Source organism: Panthera tigris, chromosome D1 (genome assembly GCF_018350195.1).
Source record: "Panthera tigris isolate Pti1 chromosome D1, P.tigris_Pti1_mat1.1, whole genome shotgun sequence".
NCBI classification, from domain to species: Eukaryota; Metazoa; Chordata; class Mammalia; order Carnivora; family Felidae; genus Panthera; species Panthera tigris.
The window spans coordinates 56,316,024-56,334,118 of record NC_056669.1 but is presented as its reverse complement, the minus strand read 5'-3'; the positions used below and the strand labels follow the sequence as shown (position 1 = coordinate 56,334,118).

General features: G+C 50.8%; 1 protein-coding gene across 9 annotated transcripts in view; it reads right to left on the bottom strand.

Moving 5' to 3' along the window:
* The window catches only part of ARRB1 (arrestin beta 1), a 75,493-nt gene that overhangs the window by 20,479 nt on the left and 36,919 nt on the right, over window positions 1-18,095 (bottom strand). For 3 of the 9 annotated variants that reach the window (XM_042959225.1, XM_042959224.1, XM_042959226.1), the window contains exons 2-6: window positions 4,120-4,150; window positions 2,608-2,668; window positions 1,094-1,138; window positions 457-640; window positions 98-294 (exon numbers count right to left, since the gene is read on the bottom strand). In XM_042959225.1, the coding sequence (XP_042815159.1) occupies window positions 98-294; window positions 457-640; window positions 1,094-1,138; window positions 2,608-2,668; window positions 4,120-4,127 (495 nt within the window). In that variant the 5' untranslated portion in view covers window positions 4,128-4,150. Of the gene's footprint in view, window positions 1-97; window positions 295-456; window positions 641-1,093; window positions 1,139-2,607; window positions 2,669-4,119; window positions 4,151-7,093; window positions 9,325-12,898; window positions 16,716-18,095 lie in introns of those variants that run through there. The other 6 variants (XM_042959230.1, XM_042959229.1, XM_042959228.1 and 3 more) reach the window with 5 other exon arrangements.

Sequence of the window (18,095 nt, the reverse complement as noted above, 5' to 3'; positions counted from 1 at the left end):
TGCCCCAGGTCCCAATGTGCACTGAGAAACTGAGTGCCATGGAGCTGCCGCCCCAGCTGCCCCCATGTGCCTGCCCAGAGGGCTGGCGGTCCCTAACCTCAAAGGTGAAAGGGTAGGCGTGCTCGCCCAGCTTCTTGATGAGGCGCTCCTGCAGCCGTGTCAGGGGCTTCTTGTCCTCAGGGGCCGGCGGGAAGGACTGCACGTTGGCCACAAACAGGTCCTTGCGAAAGGTCAGGCCCAGGACATCCAGGTCCTCCCGGCCATAGCGGAAGGCGCAGGTCAGTGTCACATAGACTGTGGGAGCAGGGGGCACTGAGGACGGGCCCAGGAGGGCAGCAAGCAAGCCCCCCAGAGCACCAGCTGAGCCCTGGGATCGGCCCAGCTGGAGCTCATAGGTCTGTCCCGAAGCTCCTGTGGGGAGGGCTGTGCTGCCCTTGGGATGGGGGTGCTGGGTACCTGGGAGAGCCATTCGGGTCTGGCCCCTGGGAGGAGGTGGGGGCTGACTGCTGGACCAGCTCTGTCTTTCCCCACCCCCCACTCTGGCCAGCGGAAGTGAGGAGGAGCACAGGAGACTGACAGGGTTGGTGAGGGCTGGCACAGGCTGGCAGGACTGGGAGGGTGGGGCCGATGAAGGGACTGGCTGGAGAGAGCAGAGGGAGGGGGGAACAAGGGCTGGGTGGTATCTGGAAGGCACGGGGTCTTGTCCCAGCCCAACCCCCACCCATTGTCTCCCTTGGACAAACCCTTCACCTCCCTGGGATTCCATTTTCTCTCCTGTAATGAGACCCTAACTCCTGCCCTGTTGGGCAGCCCCAGCCTTGCAGCAGTCATGATATACTGACGTTGAGAGTGCTCAGGGCACTGAAAAGGTTCTCCCAAAATGGGCCTAAGTGGGCCGCCCCAGGCCAGAGGAGGCCAGGGCACCTGCTCTGATGCTTGTTGGAGCTGTAAAGGGAAGAGCCAGGGGGGCTGGGCAGGGAAGGGCTGTAAAATTAGTTGATGTCCTGCCCGGGACTCAGGGAAGCCCTGGGCTAGAAGTTGGTGAGGAACAGGAGGCCCCTTGACGGGCTGGAGGTGGGGACCACCACCTCACCTCTCCTCTCCTTGAGATACTCAGGATCCACCAGGACCACACCATCTGGAAGAAGGACACAGAGTGAGCACACCCTCCCAACTTGACCTCTCACATTCCTGAGCCCCAAAGACCACGCCAAACCCAAACCCAACCTTCTGTCTGCTGGGATCATGAGAGAAATGGAGAGGCCTGCACCTAGGGGACAGCACTACCACGTCCCAACCCCTGGGGCCTTACGGATCCAGTTGGTAGCCTGGGGCATGTTACCTCTCTGCTTCTTCTCTGTTAATAAGGATGACGATGTGGGTCCGAAACCCCTACGATCAGGTATACTTCAGAATTGAGAGGTTCTGAACTGTGGAAAGGCCCCATGGTACACCTTCCATATGTTCTGTAATACCCTCTGCAGGATCTGGGGCCCCATGATCAAATCCCTTAACACCTCAGCAGGGAAACATGGATATCTTCATCAAGAGGCTAAAGTGTAAAGAGCTCCCTATGGGTTCAGGTCAGGTTTTGCGTCTAAGTGAATCCCACGTCAAACGTATGAGCAAGTTTAGATTTCCAGAGTTTCTTGGACTTGGGATTTGCAGATCGGGACTTGTGATCCTGTAGGACCAAACTCACAGGGCTCCTGCGAAGACTAAGTGAGTTGATATGTTTAAAGGGTTAGTTGGTGCCTGGCTCATGCGCTACCATGGAAAATGTCCCATGGCCTGGCCCTGACCCAGTAGAGTCCAGCTGGACACAAAGGACATTTTCTCTGCACAGAACCCCAGGAAGCCAGAAACTCTGGCTCAGGGGTCACCTCCTTGCCTGGCATTCCTGGTCACGTCTGGTCAAACTTTACTCAACCATACGCATACCCACTGAGCAAGAAAATTCTCTCTCCCCAACTCTAGCCCACTGCCACCCTCCCCCAATGCTGCCTTACAGCAATCTCTCTGGGAATCTCAGAGGCCACATCTGGAAGTCAGTGCCAGAGGGCTCCTGGTCCTATCCTGGTCCTGGGCAGGTCCAAGGGATACCTGGCCAGGGGATGCCCACCCCATTCCAGAACCTGCTGGGCATCTCCCCTCCTTTTACTATGGGTATTCCCTCTGTGCCTGAGCACCAGGGACTCCGTAAACAAATCAGTGGAGAGGGCACTCCCCCAACCAGAGGTATCAGTCAGGGAAGGCTTCTTGGGGGAGGGAAGTGGGAGCCAGGACTTAAAGGTGTCTGGCGTGTAAGAAGCCTTATACTGAGTGGCGGCTGCTATCGTCATCGTCAGGCCACCCTCCCTGCTTCTCCCCTCAACCCGCCCACACTTTCCCCTCACATGGTCCTCACTGAAGGGAACGGGGCTGCTCGGTAAATGTGGTCAATGTTTGCCAACTGACACAGGAAACCGCTTACACCCTGTTCTTGAAACCAGGCCCCTCTGGAGACCTGAGAGCTATTCCTAGGTGGCTCTAACAAACCCTCTTTAGAAGCGGCCGGATCGGCCCCACCTTCCCCCGCCTTCCTCCCTGGCCTCTGCAGGGACTCACCGACAGGGTCCACAAGGTCGATGTGGTCCACAAAGTCCCGCTTTCCCAGATACACAGTGAGCTGGGGAAGATAAGCACAGGGGGTGTCAGCAGCTGTGGGCCCGGGGGACACATCCCTGAAAAGCCACTGGCCCTTGCTCTGGAGGAGAACCTGGGAGCTGCCTGTGAAACACCTACACCCATCCATCCTTAACACACATTAAAGTCCTAACTGGACTTGGACCCGAGCTCCAGCCCTAATATCAACAAACCCTTGTACAATTTTGAAAGTACCTGCTTATCCTAAACCCCAATGAAGAAGTTATCAGTGTTCCTGGTTTATAGATGAGAACACTGAGGACGGCACACCAGACGCACCAGCCCCCTTGATGGTCTGTGGCCTGCAACCTCGCAAGCTCCAGGCCCTTCTCCTCTCCTTAGGCCAGACCAGTCATCCTAAAATGCAAATCTAATGATGCCACTCCCGTCTGAAAACCCTCTAATGGCTCCCAGGGCCCAGAGGTAAGATGACAAATGGATTTCATTCTAAATGCCAACTCTGATAGATGGGGGCTGCCTGGGGCTCTGGGTGGAGAAGGACTCCAAGGCGGAATCCTGGCTCAGCAGGAAAGGGTGAGCAGTGACTGGTGATGTCTGCTGTGGGCACGAAGGGAGACAAAGGAGCACGCGTGGTACTATCTGCCAGCCCAGGAGTCTGGGCTCCTGAGCCCTACCAACCTGTCCCACTTTGGCTCCCGCTCCCCCTGCCTCCCTCCTGGCACTCAGATTCAACTGCTGTTCATTCCCCCACACTCCCTGTGAATTATGTTCATGCCTACAATGCCCTTTTTCACCCTGTCTTGCCTGGAAGACAAGGCATCCCTTTTAGAGAAGCCATCCCTGACTGCCCAGGCTGGGTCCCGTAGCCCCTGGGCATCACTTTATCCCACACCTGCCATTTCCTATTGAAATGACCGGTTTCTGTGCCTGCCTCCCCCATCTGACCGTGAGTGGCACGGGGTGTGCCTTATTTGTCTTGGAACACCCTAGCCCAGTCCCCGCCGGCTTGGCCTGCACCCGACAAGGAATGATGTCAGTTATATCTACTTGCTGAACCGAAAGGAAAGCAGGATGGAGCCTGCGGCCTGTGGGAAGAAAGAAAGCAGGACAGACCCTGGGAGCTGCCCTGGATAACTAGGTGATGGCAGGGTTCAGTAGAGAGGCTGCAGGCACCTCTCACACCAGGGGAATCAGTGCCCCCGAGGCCCTTGACGCTTAGTCTAATTATCACACTCACACTGAAGTCTATGATAGGCTGTATCTCAAACCAGAGCAGTGGCTCCCTAAAGTCCAGGGGAGTTGAACTACCCCCCGCAGACAGAAAAGTTTCCCGAAAGGCCCCTCTCCCTGAGGTGGATAGCTCCTAAGGACAGACCGGGGAGTGTGGGGTCCTGCATGGGCAACAGAAGTGGCCAAGGCAGGACAAACATTTGGGGCCAGGGAGGAGCTGGGGTGCGGTTGTTACAGACTCACCTTTCCATTTGGGCTGGCCTTCTTGAACACCCTGCGGACAGAAAGCAAGAGAAAGCCAGGATTAGCGCATCCCACCAGGGGAAGGCTCCTGCGGGCCATCCCTGGGCAGGACAGAGGGCAAGGGCCTGGAGGGCTTTCCAGGCACCATCGAAGCCTTGAAAGCCAGAACAGCGTCTGGCATAATCAGATCCCAGCACCTCCGGCGCCCACCCAAACCTCCCTTATTGCCGTCACAGCTTTTGTGGGATCTGGCCATGGCCCCTCGGCCTCCTCCTCACGCAGCAGGCTGAGGGAGTCTCTAAAGATATGTCATAGAATACCACTCATTTGCTCAAAGTCCTCCCAGCTCAGGCAGCGGAAAAGCTTCTGTGTGTGGTGTCCCCTGCCTCCTTTACCCTTGGGCTCACCTCCCACTCTCCCTCACCCCTCCATTCACACTGCCTCCAACACACCAGGGTGGGACCTGCCTCAGGGCCTTTGTTCTGGCAGTCCACTCCCCCGGGCATGGTCCCCACAACAGATCTGCTTGCCAGCCCCATGCCTTTCTGTGACGTGGCTTCACTGTGGCCTCCCCTCTCACCATCTCTCCTCCTCTGGCTCTATTTTCTTTCCCACAGCACTCACCACCGGCCAACCTACTACACGAGCGACTTGCTAATTTATGCTTGTCTGCGCTGCTAACATGTCAGGTCCACGAGGCAGAGGTCTGGGGTCTTTCTTCTCCACTGAAATATCCTGACCTGAGCATCTAGAACAGCGTCCCTGGTAGGTGTTTAATAAATCTGTGTTCATGCATGGCAGGTAGCAAGCACTCAACAAATATTAATAGAGTGAGTAAATGAATGAATGAGTGAAGGAATCAAATGAAAAACTGAGGCCCAGGAAAGGTAGGAGATGTTCCCATGGCCACACAGCAGAGCACTGGATGTGCATCAGGCAGACCCGCGGCCCCCAACCCTTGCAAAGTGCTTGCTGGGCCTTCTAGAGCACACTGTGGTCCCCATCAGCGCCCCCACCCCATCCTCTCTCCCCGCTGGGCCTGGGAGCTTGAGACCCCCTCACCTAGCCCCCATCATCTAGCCCCAGAATTGCTCACAACACTGTTGGGAGGAGAGAAGAAAAATGAAAGAGGCAGAGCCTCAGAGACTAGAGAAGGTGTTGGAGGAGGGAGCAGGGAGGGAGGGGAGGAGGGAGAGGAGGGGAGAGGGATGCTGTCCTGCAGGCATGAAAATAACAGATGGAACGAGAGATGAAAAAACAAACAAATGAACACAAAGAGAAACTCACAAACAGAGCAATGGAGTGGAGGGACGGAGCAGGCCCACAAGAGGCCCAGAGGATCCACACAACCCACATGGGTCCCCAGGGGCAGGGGGCGCAGCAGGTATCCAGGGCAAGGCAGGGTGAGGCCCACAGTGCCACAGTGACAGTTGCTCCTCCCAGGGGGGTGTCAGGGGGTGGCCCTGTGCTGCCTCCACAGCACCCCCTCCAACTTCTGGGGCCCAAGGGACCACAGACAGGTCTGAGCCTGGCTTGTAAGGAGGGCCTGGTGCATCTCTCCCCCACCTCCCCTGGTTCTGGGCTTTTCTCCTCCTTATAAATATTTAGCAGTGTTTGGAGTGTGAAAATGCCACAGTCAGCTGGGGTGTAATAGTTGCTAAAGTGAGAAACAATACAGATCACATGGTTTGAACCAGCAGCTCCCAAGTGGACCTGCGGAGGAGACCAGAGAAGGGCCACAGGGACCCCCAACTGCTTTCAGAAACCTCAGTCTAACTCAAGAGCCTGGGGTCTGACAGAAAGGAGAGATCACAAATGCCTGAGTTATAACTGAATCAGGGAAATAACTGAGTCAGGGCAGGCCATTCTAGTGATCCTTGAGAGGGCCAAGGGGCACCCTCACCACGGGAGGGGGCTGAGGGCCAGGCTGGGAGGAGTGACAGTCAAGAAGGGAGGGACAGAAAGAGAAAGGGCAGTAAGACAGAACTAGCATTTGCTGAGTGCCTACTTGTTTCTTACAACACACTGTGAAATGGGCATTATAACTCCCACTTTACTGATAATGAACTTGAGGTTCAGAGACATCTGATCATTTGTCCAGGAACACACAGCAAGCAAGAGGCTAGTCAGGATTCAGACCCGATTCCATCTGCATCTAGAGGCTGGGCCCTTTATAGCCAACACTGCTGCTTTCCTAAAGCAAGTGTTTTTCATCAGCTTTGGGGAAAAGCAGAAAAGAGGAGAAATGAGAACTGGGGAGGGGAGGGGGAAGAGATGAAAGGGTGAGTAAGGATCAAGAAGGAGAATGAGGGCAACAAGGGCAGGAAACGTGGCCAGTGGTGGGGAATGTCCCGATAACTCAATCAGTCCCTGGGGCCACCTGCTCAGGAAGCTGGGACTCTGACAGTTTCTTCAAACAACAACAGCAGCTTCCCATACCCTGAGCACCTGTTCCGCCCTAGTCATGCCTCTGAGTATTTTTCCCAGAACACTGCTGACCACTCAACAATCCCATTTCAGAGATGAGGAAATTCAGGCTCTGAGAGGTGAACTCTGTCTCCAAAATCCACATCCTTTCCACTCTGCTGCCCAGCCAAGCCCTCCGTGAAACAACCCACCGGCTTCCTGACCCCACCCCGGGGCGGGGAGGGGGGTGCTTCCAGTTCACCGGGCCCTGCCCTTGTGCAGCACCATATGGATGGCTTCTGCTGGTCTACTGCGAAGCGCAAGCACAAAATGTGCAAGACCGTGGTCGAAACCAAACTTCCGGATTGTGGAATGGCTGGCTCTGCCTCACCCCTGAGACCCATCCATGCCCCGCCAGCCTGATTCTCAGAGTCAAAGCCGGGTCTCCTAAGAGAAATACCAGTGGTGTCCTCGCTAATTAAAGCTCACTGGAGACAAAGAACAGAAACCCAACAAGGGTGGCTGGAGGAAAGGAGGAGGGAGTATGAGAAGGAGACAAAAATCTCACGGGAAAGATGCGCAGGCAGAACGCAGGAGTGCTGGAGTCAGGAACGGGGAAGCCATCAGCCCTCGAGGCGGTTGCTCTCTCTCCACCTCTCCCCCTGGGGCTGCATGTTCTCACGCTGCTCTCCGGTCGGCTGCTCCATGGTCTCTGGGGACCAACTCTCTCTGCTTACTCAGGGCTTTTCTGCTCCTCCATCATTTTGGCTTGCATGTGGCTCTCACTCCGACCCTGTTTCTACTCTGCCTCTCGCTCAGCTTCTCACTGTTAACTGGCTGAATGGCCCAATTCCAAATTCCCAGGAAAGGAATCTGATTGATCAGCTTGGGTCAGGTGCCCCATGCCCGGACCAATCAGCTCTGTCTAGGGTGTGTCATGTGTTCCACGAGGCTTGAGCAGAGGAGGGATTATAGAGCGGTGTTTTACGAATCGGGGGTCACAACCCATTAGCTGATAATGAAATCAACTTAAAGAGTTGCCACCAGCACTTACAGAATAGAAGATAAAAGCATGAGACACAGATAACAAGGGCGTAGTAGATATTACTATATTTACCAATATTCCATTTCCCTCTAAGGCTGGGCAAATTTCTCCAGCCCTGTGAAATTAGACATGCCCATGTGGCTTGCTCTGGCCAATGAGATAGGACTAGAAGTGCCCCCATGTCACTTCCGGGCAGAAGCATTTAAGGGCTAGTGCGTGTATTCGTTTTCTGTGGAGCCTGTAACAAGTGGCCACAAATTTAGTGGCTTAAAACAACATAGACTTAGCTTACAGCTTTATAGTTCAGAGGTTCAGAATGTACCCCTCTGGGTTAAAATCAAGATGTTGGCTGGGCCACATTCTTTTCCGGAGACTCCAGGGCTGAATCTCTTTCCTCACCCTTTCCAGCCTCTGGAGACCACCCACATTTGTCTCACGGCTTCTTCCTCCGTCTTCAAGGCCAACAGCAGCAGGTTGCGTTCTTATTATATTGCCTCATTCTGACCTCTTCTGCCCCCCTTCTTCTATTTTTAAAGACCTTTATGAGTACATTTGACTCCCTAATTTGAGGTGAACTGGTTTAGCAACCTTAATTCCATCTGCACGCGTAATTTCCCTTTTGCCAGGATTTATAACATGTTCAAAGGTGTCAAGCATTAGTATGTAGACATATTTGGGGAGCCATTTCTTTTGCCTACCCTGCCCTCCTTCCACTGCCGCTGAAACCAGCAACGAGTGGATTCTGTCAACTGAATACCAGGGCTCTCCTGTTACATGATAGGTGTGTAACGTGACAGAAAAAGAAAGCTCTCGCACCGCTAAGAAATGGGTGCTGTTTGTTACTGCACTTCTCTGGGCTGATACAAAAAGTATTATTTAGTGAAACTTTCATTTTAGGTCAGCTGAGTTACAATGTTAGATGAATTTCATGTTGCAAATGTTTTAATGTTTTAATCCACTGTTCTAGAGAAACACGTCTAAAATGAACATGTTCTATCAATGCCTGTGCAGTTGGTTGGATCCTGTTTCCTGATTTAATTCCCTCAGGCTGGTGCTACCACGCAGGGAGGCAGGTCAGCTCTCCAGTAACCAGCACGTTGGCTTTTCCAATGAGTCCCACTCCCTACCTGCAGCATGGGATACTTGCTGATCAATTTTAATATTCTGCTGCCCTTCTGGGAGCCACCTGTCCTCCCAGTGTCCGTCTGTGCCTGTGCCACGAAGGTACCAGAACAAAGTACTTTCCATGATAGGTTACCCAAAAACCAACAGGTTTTGGTACAGCCAAACAATGGAATATTACATAGCACTGAAATTATTCTTGCATCTTTTGTAACACAGGGAAGTGCCTATGATAGAATATTAAGCAGAACAAGTCAGGATTCAAAACAATATATCTGGCATGAGCTCAACCCTATACTCAACAAATACCAAAAGAAACAATGGGAAGACTTAATGTTAAGGTGGCAATACTTCCAAAATTGATCCACAGATTTAGTGCAATCCCTATTAAAATCTCAGCCGGACTTTTTTTTTTTTTTCCCAGAAATGAACAGGCTGGCCCTAAAATTCATATGGAAATGCAAAGGCCCAGGATAGCCAAAACGATCTTGAAAAAACAAAATAGAATAAAGTCGGAGGACTCACACTCCCAACTTCAAAAGTCACTACAAAGCTACAGTAATCAAAAGTGTGTGATGTTGGCATAACGATAGACACATAAATCAATGGGACAGAATTGAAAGTCTAGAAATAAACCCATATATTTATGGCCAATTGATTTTTGACACAGGAGCCAAGACGAGTCAATGGGGGAAAAAAACGCAAAGCAGTCTTTCAACAAATGATGCAGGGACAACTATATATCCACATGAAAGAATAAAATAAAGTTAGACCCCCCCCCCACCTCACACCATATATAAAAATGAACTCAAAATGGATCAAAGCCCTTAATGTAACAGTTATAACTATGCAACTCTTAGAAGAAAATTTAAGTGTAAATCAACATGGCCTTGGATCAAGCAATGATAACCTTAGATATGACACCAAAAGCACAGGCAACTTACAAAAAAGAGATAAACTTGCTTTTATTGAAACTAAAACCTTCTAAACTTCAAAGGTCACTATCAAGAAAGTGAAAAGACAGCGCCTAGAATAGACAAGATATTCTCAAATCATGTATCTGATAAGGGTTTAGTATGCAGGATATACAAAAACCCTATTATAATTCAACAATAAACAGGCAAATAATCCAATTAAAAATGGGCAGGGGCACCCGGGTGGCTCAGTCGGTTAAGTGACCAGCTCAGGTCATGATCTCACAATTCGTGAGTTTGAGCCCCACCTCGGGCTCTGAATTGAAAGTACAGAGCCTGCATTGGATCCTCTGTCTCCCTCTCTCTCTGCCCCTACCCAGCTCCCACTCTCTCCCACTCTCTCGCTCTCTCTCAAAAATAAACAAACATTAAATTTTTTTAAATTAAAAAAAAATGGGCAATGGATTGGAATAGACCTTTTTCCAAAAAGGATATAACAAGTGGCCAATAAGCACATGCAAAGATGTTCAACATTATTAGTCATCGGAGAAATGCAAATCAAAGTCACTTCACACCCACTATGATACCTACAATCCAAAAGACGACAGTAACAGTGTTATCAAGGATGTGGAGAAATTGAAACCCTCCTCATGCATCGTTGGTGGTAATGCAACCCGGTGGGATCACTTTGGAAAACAGTTTGGCAGTTTCTCCGAAAGTGAAACACAGTTACCATATGACCCAGCAATTCTATCCCTAGGTACATACCTGAAAGAATTGAAAATAGATGCCCACACAAAAACTAGTGCAGAAATGTTCGTAGCACACACTGTTCATAACAGTCATAAAGGGTGAGGAAGAAAATCAAATGTGCAGCAATTGATGAATGTATTTTTAATGTGGTATATCCATACAAAGAAATATTATTTAACTATAAAAGGAGATAGCATACAGATTCCTGCTACAACATGGACAAACCTTAAAAACATGTCACATGAAAGAAGTGAGACACAAAAGACCACCTATTTGTGTGGTTCCATTGACAGGAAATGTCCAGAACAGACAAGCACATAGAGACAGAAAGCGGATCAGTGGTTGCCGGGGTTGGTGTGAGGGGGAAATGAGGAGTGGCAGCTAATGGGTATGGGGTTTCTCTCTGGGGTGATGAAAATGTCCTGAAATTCGGGGTGCCTGGGTGGCTCAGTCAGTTAAGCATCTAACTCTTGATTTTGGCTCAGGTCATGATCTCATGGTGTGAAGTGGCCAAGCCCCAAGTCACTGGCTCTGGGCCGATAGCGTGGAGCCTGCTTGGGACTCTCTCTCATTCCCTCTCGGCTCCTCCCCTGCACATGCATGTGTGTGCTTGCTCTTGCTGTCTCTCTCTCTCTCTTTCTCGCCCCAAATAGACATTTTTTTAAATGTCCTGGAATTAGACAGTTGTTCAATCTTGTGAATATACTAAAAACCACACCACTACATTTTATGCAAAAATTCGGAATATGATGGTATATAAATTAATTTTATGTCAATTAAAAAATAATACTAAATAATACTAAAATAAATAATAAAATAATAAATAATAAATAAATAATAAAATAAAATAAAATACAATACTAAAATAAAAAATAATACTAAATAATACTAAAACAAACCCTAATACTAAATATTAACAGGGGTTGGAGGAGACTCCCTCCACCCACCAACCCACTCCTTGATACATCTTATTTTCCTATGTTGTATAATAAGCATAAATTACTTTGCAAAGACGCCAGGTTTTCCCTAACAAGATATGTCTCAGGTCTTGGTGAAAGGAGAGGCTGGAAAAAAAAAAAAAAAACATTGCTAGTAAAGTAGAGAAATATGGATCCTATTACTCTGAATCCTTTGATGTTAGAGTCTCTCCTTCTGCAATTTTACAATCCAGAGTCCATAAATCTGTGATATGATCCCTCCCAGGCCTGCTGTGCTGTCTTCTGCTCAGCTATTTCTTTCTCCAGGAAGCCTTCCCTGACTCCCTCTAAGTCCCACACCCAGTGGGGAGTCACAGCATCTCCCACACTTTGTGATGGTTTGTTTGCTCACTTTCTGCTTCACTTAACATGAATGAGAGCACAGATCTCATTTGTGTTATTGACACTGGATCCCCAGGGCACAGCATGGTTCTTGGAGCACAGTAGGGGCTCTGTAAATAAATATGGGTTGAATGTTGCTGAATGAACAAATGCTCTAAGAGAACACTGTCAACAGTGAGGATGGAGAAGGTTTAAAAAGATGGTGGTTGGTGATGATCCTTTGCTCTAGGTGAGCAGACTCTAGAGATTTCTTCTTCTGTCTATACTTCTCTTTGGCTGTCAGGATCAATGGGCACCAGGCTTAGAAAATGCTTCACAGGGGCAGTGTCCCAGCCCCCGTCAGGCTGAGTCAGGAATACAACCGATGTATCTAAAATGGGCCCCTGCTCAGCTTTGATAAAGTTCTCCCACTTACCACTCACCTACCCACATGCACACTGCCCCTACTACTGCCAGGCTCTGGGGGCACTAAGGTGAACAATTCATCATCCCTGCTGATGAATGACCCTGGTATACAGCCCAGTTAGAGAAAGCCACCAAGCACGATGACCACGGTGTACTAAGCTCTCCTTAGGAGTCAGGTACAGTGCTAAGCAATTCACACGCTTTGAGATACTATGTTATTCCATCTGAATATTCCCATTTTTTAGACCTAAGACTCCAATAAATAACTTATCCAAAGTCATGAAGTCAGTGTCAGAAAATACACATAGGAGAGAAAGCCCATGAATGAGCCGCCTATGGGAAATCATTTAAACGAAACGCGTCTTACTCAACAGCGGGAACCTCATCCTGGAGAGACTATTCACGAGTGTGCATTCACGACCAGTGAACTGAGGAAGCGCTGGGAACAGTTCATTCCTTTATGAGCATCGGAAAGTTCGTCGTGGGGAAAAATGCTATGAATACAGTGAATGTGGGAAGACCTTCAAATATTACTCAGTCTTCAGTCAACATCAGAAAACTCACACAGGAGAGAAACCAGGTGCCAGTTGCTGCTCTAAGTAAGCGTGTCATAAAGATGAACTCATTTGTTCCTCCAACAACCTTAAGAGGAGGTGCGACTACATCCCCGTTTCAGCAATGGGGAAACCGAGGCACAGAGAGAGAGTCAAATTTTCCCAAGGTCACACAGCCAGTAAGGGGCAGGGCTAGACACTGGAGCCGAGGCGGTCTGGCTCTAGAGACCACACTTCTAACCATTCACACAATAATAGTACCTTGTAAGTGGGATTGTGTGGTTCTGTCTGGCAAGGCAGGAAGGTCTTCAAGGGAGGAGGCAGCAATGAGAAAGGCCTTGAAGAACATTCAGGGATGAAGAGGTGGCTGAGTCCACGGGGTGCTTGGGAGACAGCAGGCAGCCTGGTGTGGCTGAAGTGTGTCCTGTGTGCCTGGGATGAGCACCAGGGAGGAGGATGGGCCAGAGAAGGGTCCATTCCCCGCCCAGATACTCACAGAGCACTTCTACGCGCCAGGCCCTGGGCTAGGTGTGAAGGGTCTTGACAATGCCAAGCTAAGGGACTTGGACCATAACCAGAAGGCAACAGGGAGCCATGGGCATTTGGGGGAGGGAGAATGACTGGCCAGGGCTGTATTTTGGACGAAGACGTGCCCTAACCCCATAAGTTTCCTCCACCTCTGCCCCAATAGCAATCATGACTCAGTTGGGTAGGGTGGGGACCACACAAGGGGGCATTCCTTCTGCCCTACATTTTGACCCACTTTTTGGGTGTGAGAGCAGTCATCAGGGAGCAGGGAGGCGTGAGGAGCAGGTGGCTATGGCAGCAAAGAGGTTTCTAGGGCCCTTATCACACACTCCCTGGTAGCAGAGTTATTTGTGTACGAGCTTGTCTGCTCTGCCAGAATTGAAAAGCCCTCCCTGTGTCAGAACATTGCCTGCCTGTTTACCCACCATTAGTGCACCTGCTTGTCAGGACAGCCCGGAAGGGGGAAGGAGACAGGAAGACAGGAAATGTCACCCTCATTTCACAGATTTGGAGAGCCTGAGGGAGCACGCTACAGGCTGCTCCATTTGCCAAATGGAGAAATCACACCCCAAGGGAGGGAAGAGTCTTGTGCCGGGGCCCGGAGTGCAGAGTCACAGGGAGGAGAGAGCCCCCGGTTGTCGGTGCTCCTGTTGTACTGCAGCTCAAAACCAAGCACGGCTCCTTTGGGCTTCTGCATGGCTCTCTGGGCACAGGGTGGCATGCCTGGCAGGGCTGAGAGGTGAGGGGTGGTGGACGGGGGCCCTGACCAAGTCAAGCTCCCAGGCTCTGGGCTTCACATTGGCTTCTGGGCACACAGCAATTCTTCCAGTCCCCTGTCTGCATTCACATGTTCGCTTTTCCGGCCATGATCCATACTTGTGGAGATTTCCAGGGGGTGCAGGGTGAGGAAGGAGGGAAGCCACCAGGTGGCCGTGAACTGAGGGGAGAGTTTCTTAACGGAGGAGCATGGCCCATTTGCTGGTAACCTAAGAAGCTGGAGACCTGAAAGTCAAGGGCTAATAAAAATTTCAGTGAGTGGGCTGGCAGCTGGACCCCAAAGAGCCCGCAGACAGCACCTGAACATTCTCCAGTCTTCTCTAAGGTTGAGAGAGGGAAGGGAGGGCTGCTGGCGCAGGAAACAGTGCAGACCCTAAAAGCAAGCAGACCCTGCCTGAGTCCTGTGTGACCTCAGGCCAGTTTAATACCTCTCTGAGGCATACTTTCCCTCATCTGGAATATTGGGGTGATATCTACCTCACAGGTTGAAGGCACATAGAAAGACTTGGTACACAGTAGGGAATTGATCAAATGAAGCCAACATCATTGGTAATATGATTATTGTTACCACCTTTCCACTGGCCAACACTGTGCCTTGCTTTTGGTGCCCAGGGGACAGTTCCTGCCTAAATGTCCCTCAAGTGAGAAGGCCTTGGGGTGGGAAGAGATGGTTATGTTACCCTTGCTGGAGACAGGGAAGTTTTTTGTCTTCCTCCCAGTCTCAGATGGAAAATAATAGTTTATAATATAATGTTCTCTTCCCAGTTTAGACCCTCACATTTCAGATACCTCTGGGGACATGCCCTATTTATTCTTTCTATAGAAGCTTCTCCTTCGGTTCTCCCAACGGCAATCCTTTCTTCCCTATGTCACCTCATCCAAGAAGCCTTCCCTGACTGCTTCAGTCAGTGCCTTTGCCCTGAGTCCTCTCATCTCCAGAGGGGCTTTGCTTGCGCCTCTCCCCTCCCTCCTTCCCTTCTCTCCTCTTTCCATCCATCTTTCTGACTTCCCTCCTTTCTTTTCTCCCTTTTATCTTCCAGTCTCTGGGCCTGGCACTGTTCTTATCTCCTGCAGGTACAGGCCCCTGCACCCTGTCCTCAGGGCACCTACACTCTGGAGCAGGGAGGCAGACGTTCCATAAATACACAGACCCTCCCTCAGAAGCACGGCGGGCGGGTGGGATGAGACGATGGACGATGTCTAGCTCGGTTCCAGGCATAAGACAGCCACCCACACACATTACCGCCCCTCCCCTCTTCTCCTCTCTCCAGCGCCCGTGTCCCCTCAGCATCCACATGGGCCTGCGCCTCTCCTCGCCTCAGTGACAGTCACGGAATGCTGAAAAAATGCAGAGAGCAGAAACCTCTTCCTTCAGTCATTCATTTTCCTTGGTACATAGTCAGTGCTAAGTAAATACTTTGAATGAATGAATCGAGGAGAGCCAAACCCTGAGCTTGAAGCTGGGGAAAAATAGGACTTGGGCCAAGTGGCCAGTCAGAGGTGGGCAGCCTGGCCTGCAGGATGGGACGCGCCGCATGGGCCTCAGCAGGGGCCCGGGCCACACAGGGTGGCCCCAGACACAGGGGGTCAGATTGTCCCAGCGGAAGACTTCATTTAAAGTTTCATTTGTCTGGGTTTGGTGTTTTGTTTTGCCAGTCTGAACATACAGACTTCCGGGTTATAGAATAACATATGAAAATGAGATATTAATTCAGAAGCATTACTTTTTTCCTCCTCTTACGTTTCATTAAACATCAGAACAGATCACCATGGCAACGCCTCACCCACTCTGTCGACCACCTTGGGGGCGGGTCAAAGGCTGAGAGCCCTCTGGGGTCTGGGGCTCTGTTCAGACCGTAAGTTATGGCCTAAGGTGGCGGCTCTTTTCTGAGAAAGAATTCTAGGGGGAAAAGCCCATGCCCTACATTTAGCCAGACATAGTGTCCTTGATGTGCTGGAGGGGGCTCCTATAGGCTCATAAGAGCCTACTGCCGTGTTTGTAGATTTTGCGAGCTGGTGGTTAAACACAGCCATCGCCAAGGCTCGCCACTGAGGGTGAATGTGCCCCGTGGGGGACAACTTGAAATGTCTGGAGACATTTTGGGTGGTCACAACTTGGAGGAGGGGTGCTACTGGCATCCAGTGGGTGGAGGTCAGGGACGCTGCCTGCACAATGCACAGGTCACCCCCCTTCCCATCTCCAACAAGGAATTGGCAGCCCAAATGGTTGTGGTACTGATGGTGAGAAATCCAGATCTAAGCTTATGTAAGTTAAAAAAAACGATATGAAAAACAAAGGGAAGACATAATCAAAGCTTACCACTTGCTACTATTTCACTAAATTTCCCTACGATGCTCTTGAGGCTATTGATGCCCACTAGATCCGTATGGTGGGACTAACGTATAATGGTGCCCTACCGTGCATCTCTTCCCAAGTCCGTGTTCGATGACACCACTTTAATAGTGTGAAATCCTTGGTGGGAGAATTTACACCACAGAAATTGGCAATTACTACACCATCCCCACCCCCACCCCCTGTTTTTTTCCTGAACAGCCACTTGTTACCAGTACGCCACTGGGCAGAGCCCTAAACAGAGAAGGGAATTCACAAGGCTGGTAAATGCCTCTAAGTTTCCAACCCAGGTAGATGGCTCAGCACCAGCCTGCTATACACGGTGTGGAACAAGGATCTAAACGTGGCGACACGCACAAAGTACACATCTCATACACGGACACACACCATGCACATCGCACACACACACACAGACACACACACTCCACACATATCCAGAGATACCACACACACACCGCACATCCTCCACATTATACCTACAGACGTCACACACACCACACGCGTAGAAAACACACACACATCACACTCCCCTACACCGCACACATATACCATACCTGCTTTGCACCTCAGGCGCCCATGTACCCCACAGACACTTAGACACACTGCAGACAGACCACTCACACAAATATAAGCACAATGTGCAACTGAAACACACAACTCACGCACAACACCCCCCCCCATGCCAAACACACACCACAGAAATACACATGTAAGTAGCCTTCTAGCTAGCAGAGAACTTATAGAATGAGAACAGTAAAAGAATGCCAACCTGACTGACCACAGTCTTCGATGTCTCAGTACCTTCACCTTTACTCCCTCCTCAGCCTCTGTGGCCCCCCCTCCCCCACACACCACCTCCCTACCAGCCTGCTAAGGTGAATGGCTCAACCCCCCCCACCCCAGGAATACCATCCAGTGGTCCTGTCTCAGTGCCCATTCCTCTTGGCCTCTGGAACCCCGGCTGAGTGGTTCCTTACCCCTGCTCTGTGCCCAGCTCTCTGTCAGCTGAGCCCAGCTGGCTGTGGCCTCCAGGGTCTGGCCTCCACCCCTTCCCAGAGCTCATGACAAGCAGTCCCTGGGTGACTCCACCCACTCAGTCACTTGGCTGCTACTAGATGCTGGTTAAGTCCAAACCTCTACCTCCAGCCAGACCCTCTCTGCCCCCACACCCGCCAGCCTTGTGACATCTCTACTCAGATGTCCCTCAACTCCTCAGACAAGTCCCAAACAGACTTTCCGTCTGTCCACACCTGTTCCTTGCCTAGGTTCTCTGCCCCTGCCCACTGCAAAGATCAGAGGTGCTCAATGCACATCTCATGAATAAAGGAAAAAATTATGTAAATCCTACAAAGAGACAAAAAAAAACCCCAAAACACCCAAACTTCCCTGTGAGGCAGAGAGGAAGTCTTACCCCATTTTACAGATGAGAGTCCTGAGTTTTGGCGAAGTTAAGGGACTGGCCCAGAAGCTGCAGCCAAGGAGGGCGGGGTGGGGGTGGGTGGGCACAGACAGGTAAGGCTGTGTTAGACCCAGAGCAGGGGGCTGCAGGCAGCAGCAGCCAGGCCAGGGCAGGCCCTTCAGGATCAGCTCTTGCCGGCCCCGAGTGAGGGGGTTAGTTACAAAGAAAAGGAAAAGGCGTTCCTGATACGCGTCCTGTTTCCTCTCCTCCTCTGGGCTTCTCAGTCAGGCCTTGGAGGGCGGATGTCTCTGGGCTGGCAACACTCAGACTGTGCAGTCAGAGGGTGAGGGTCTCCCTGGGACCCTTCCCCCCCACACCAAGCAGTCAGGCCTGCATGAAGA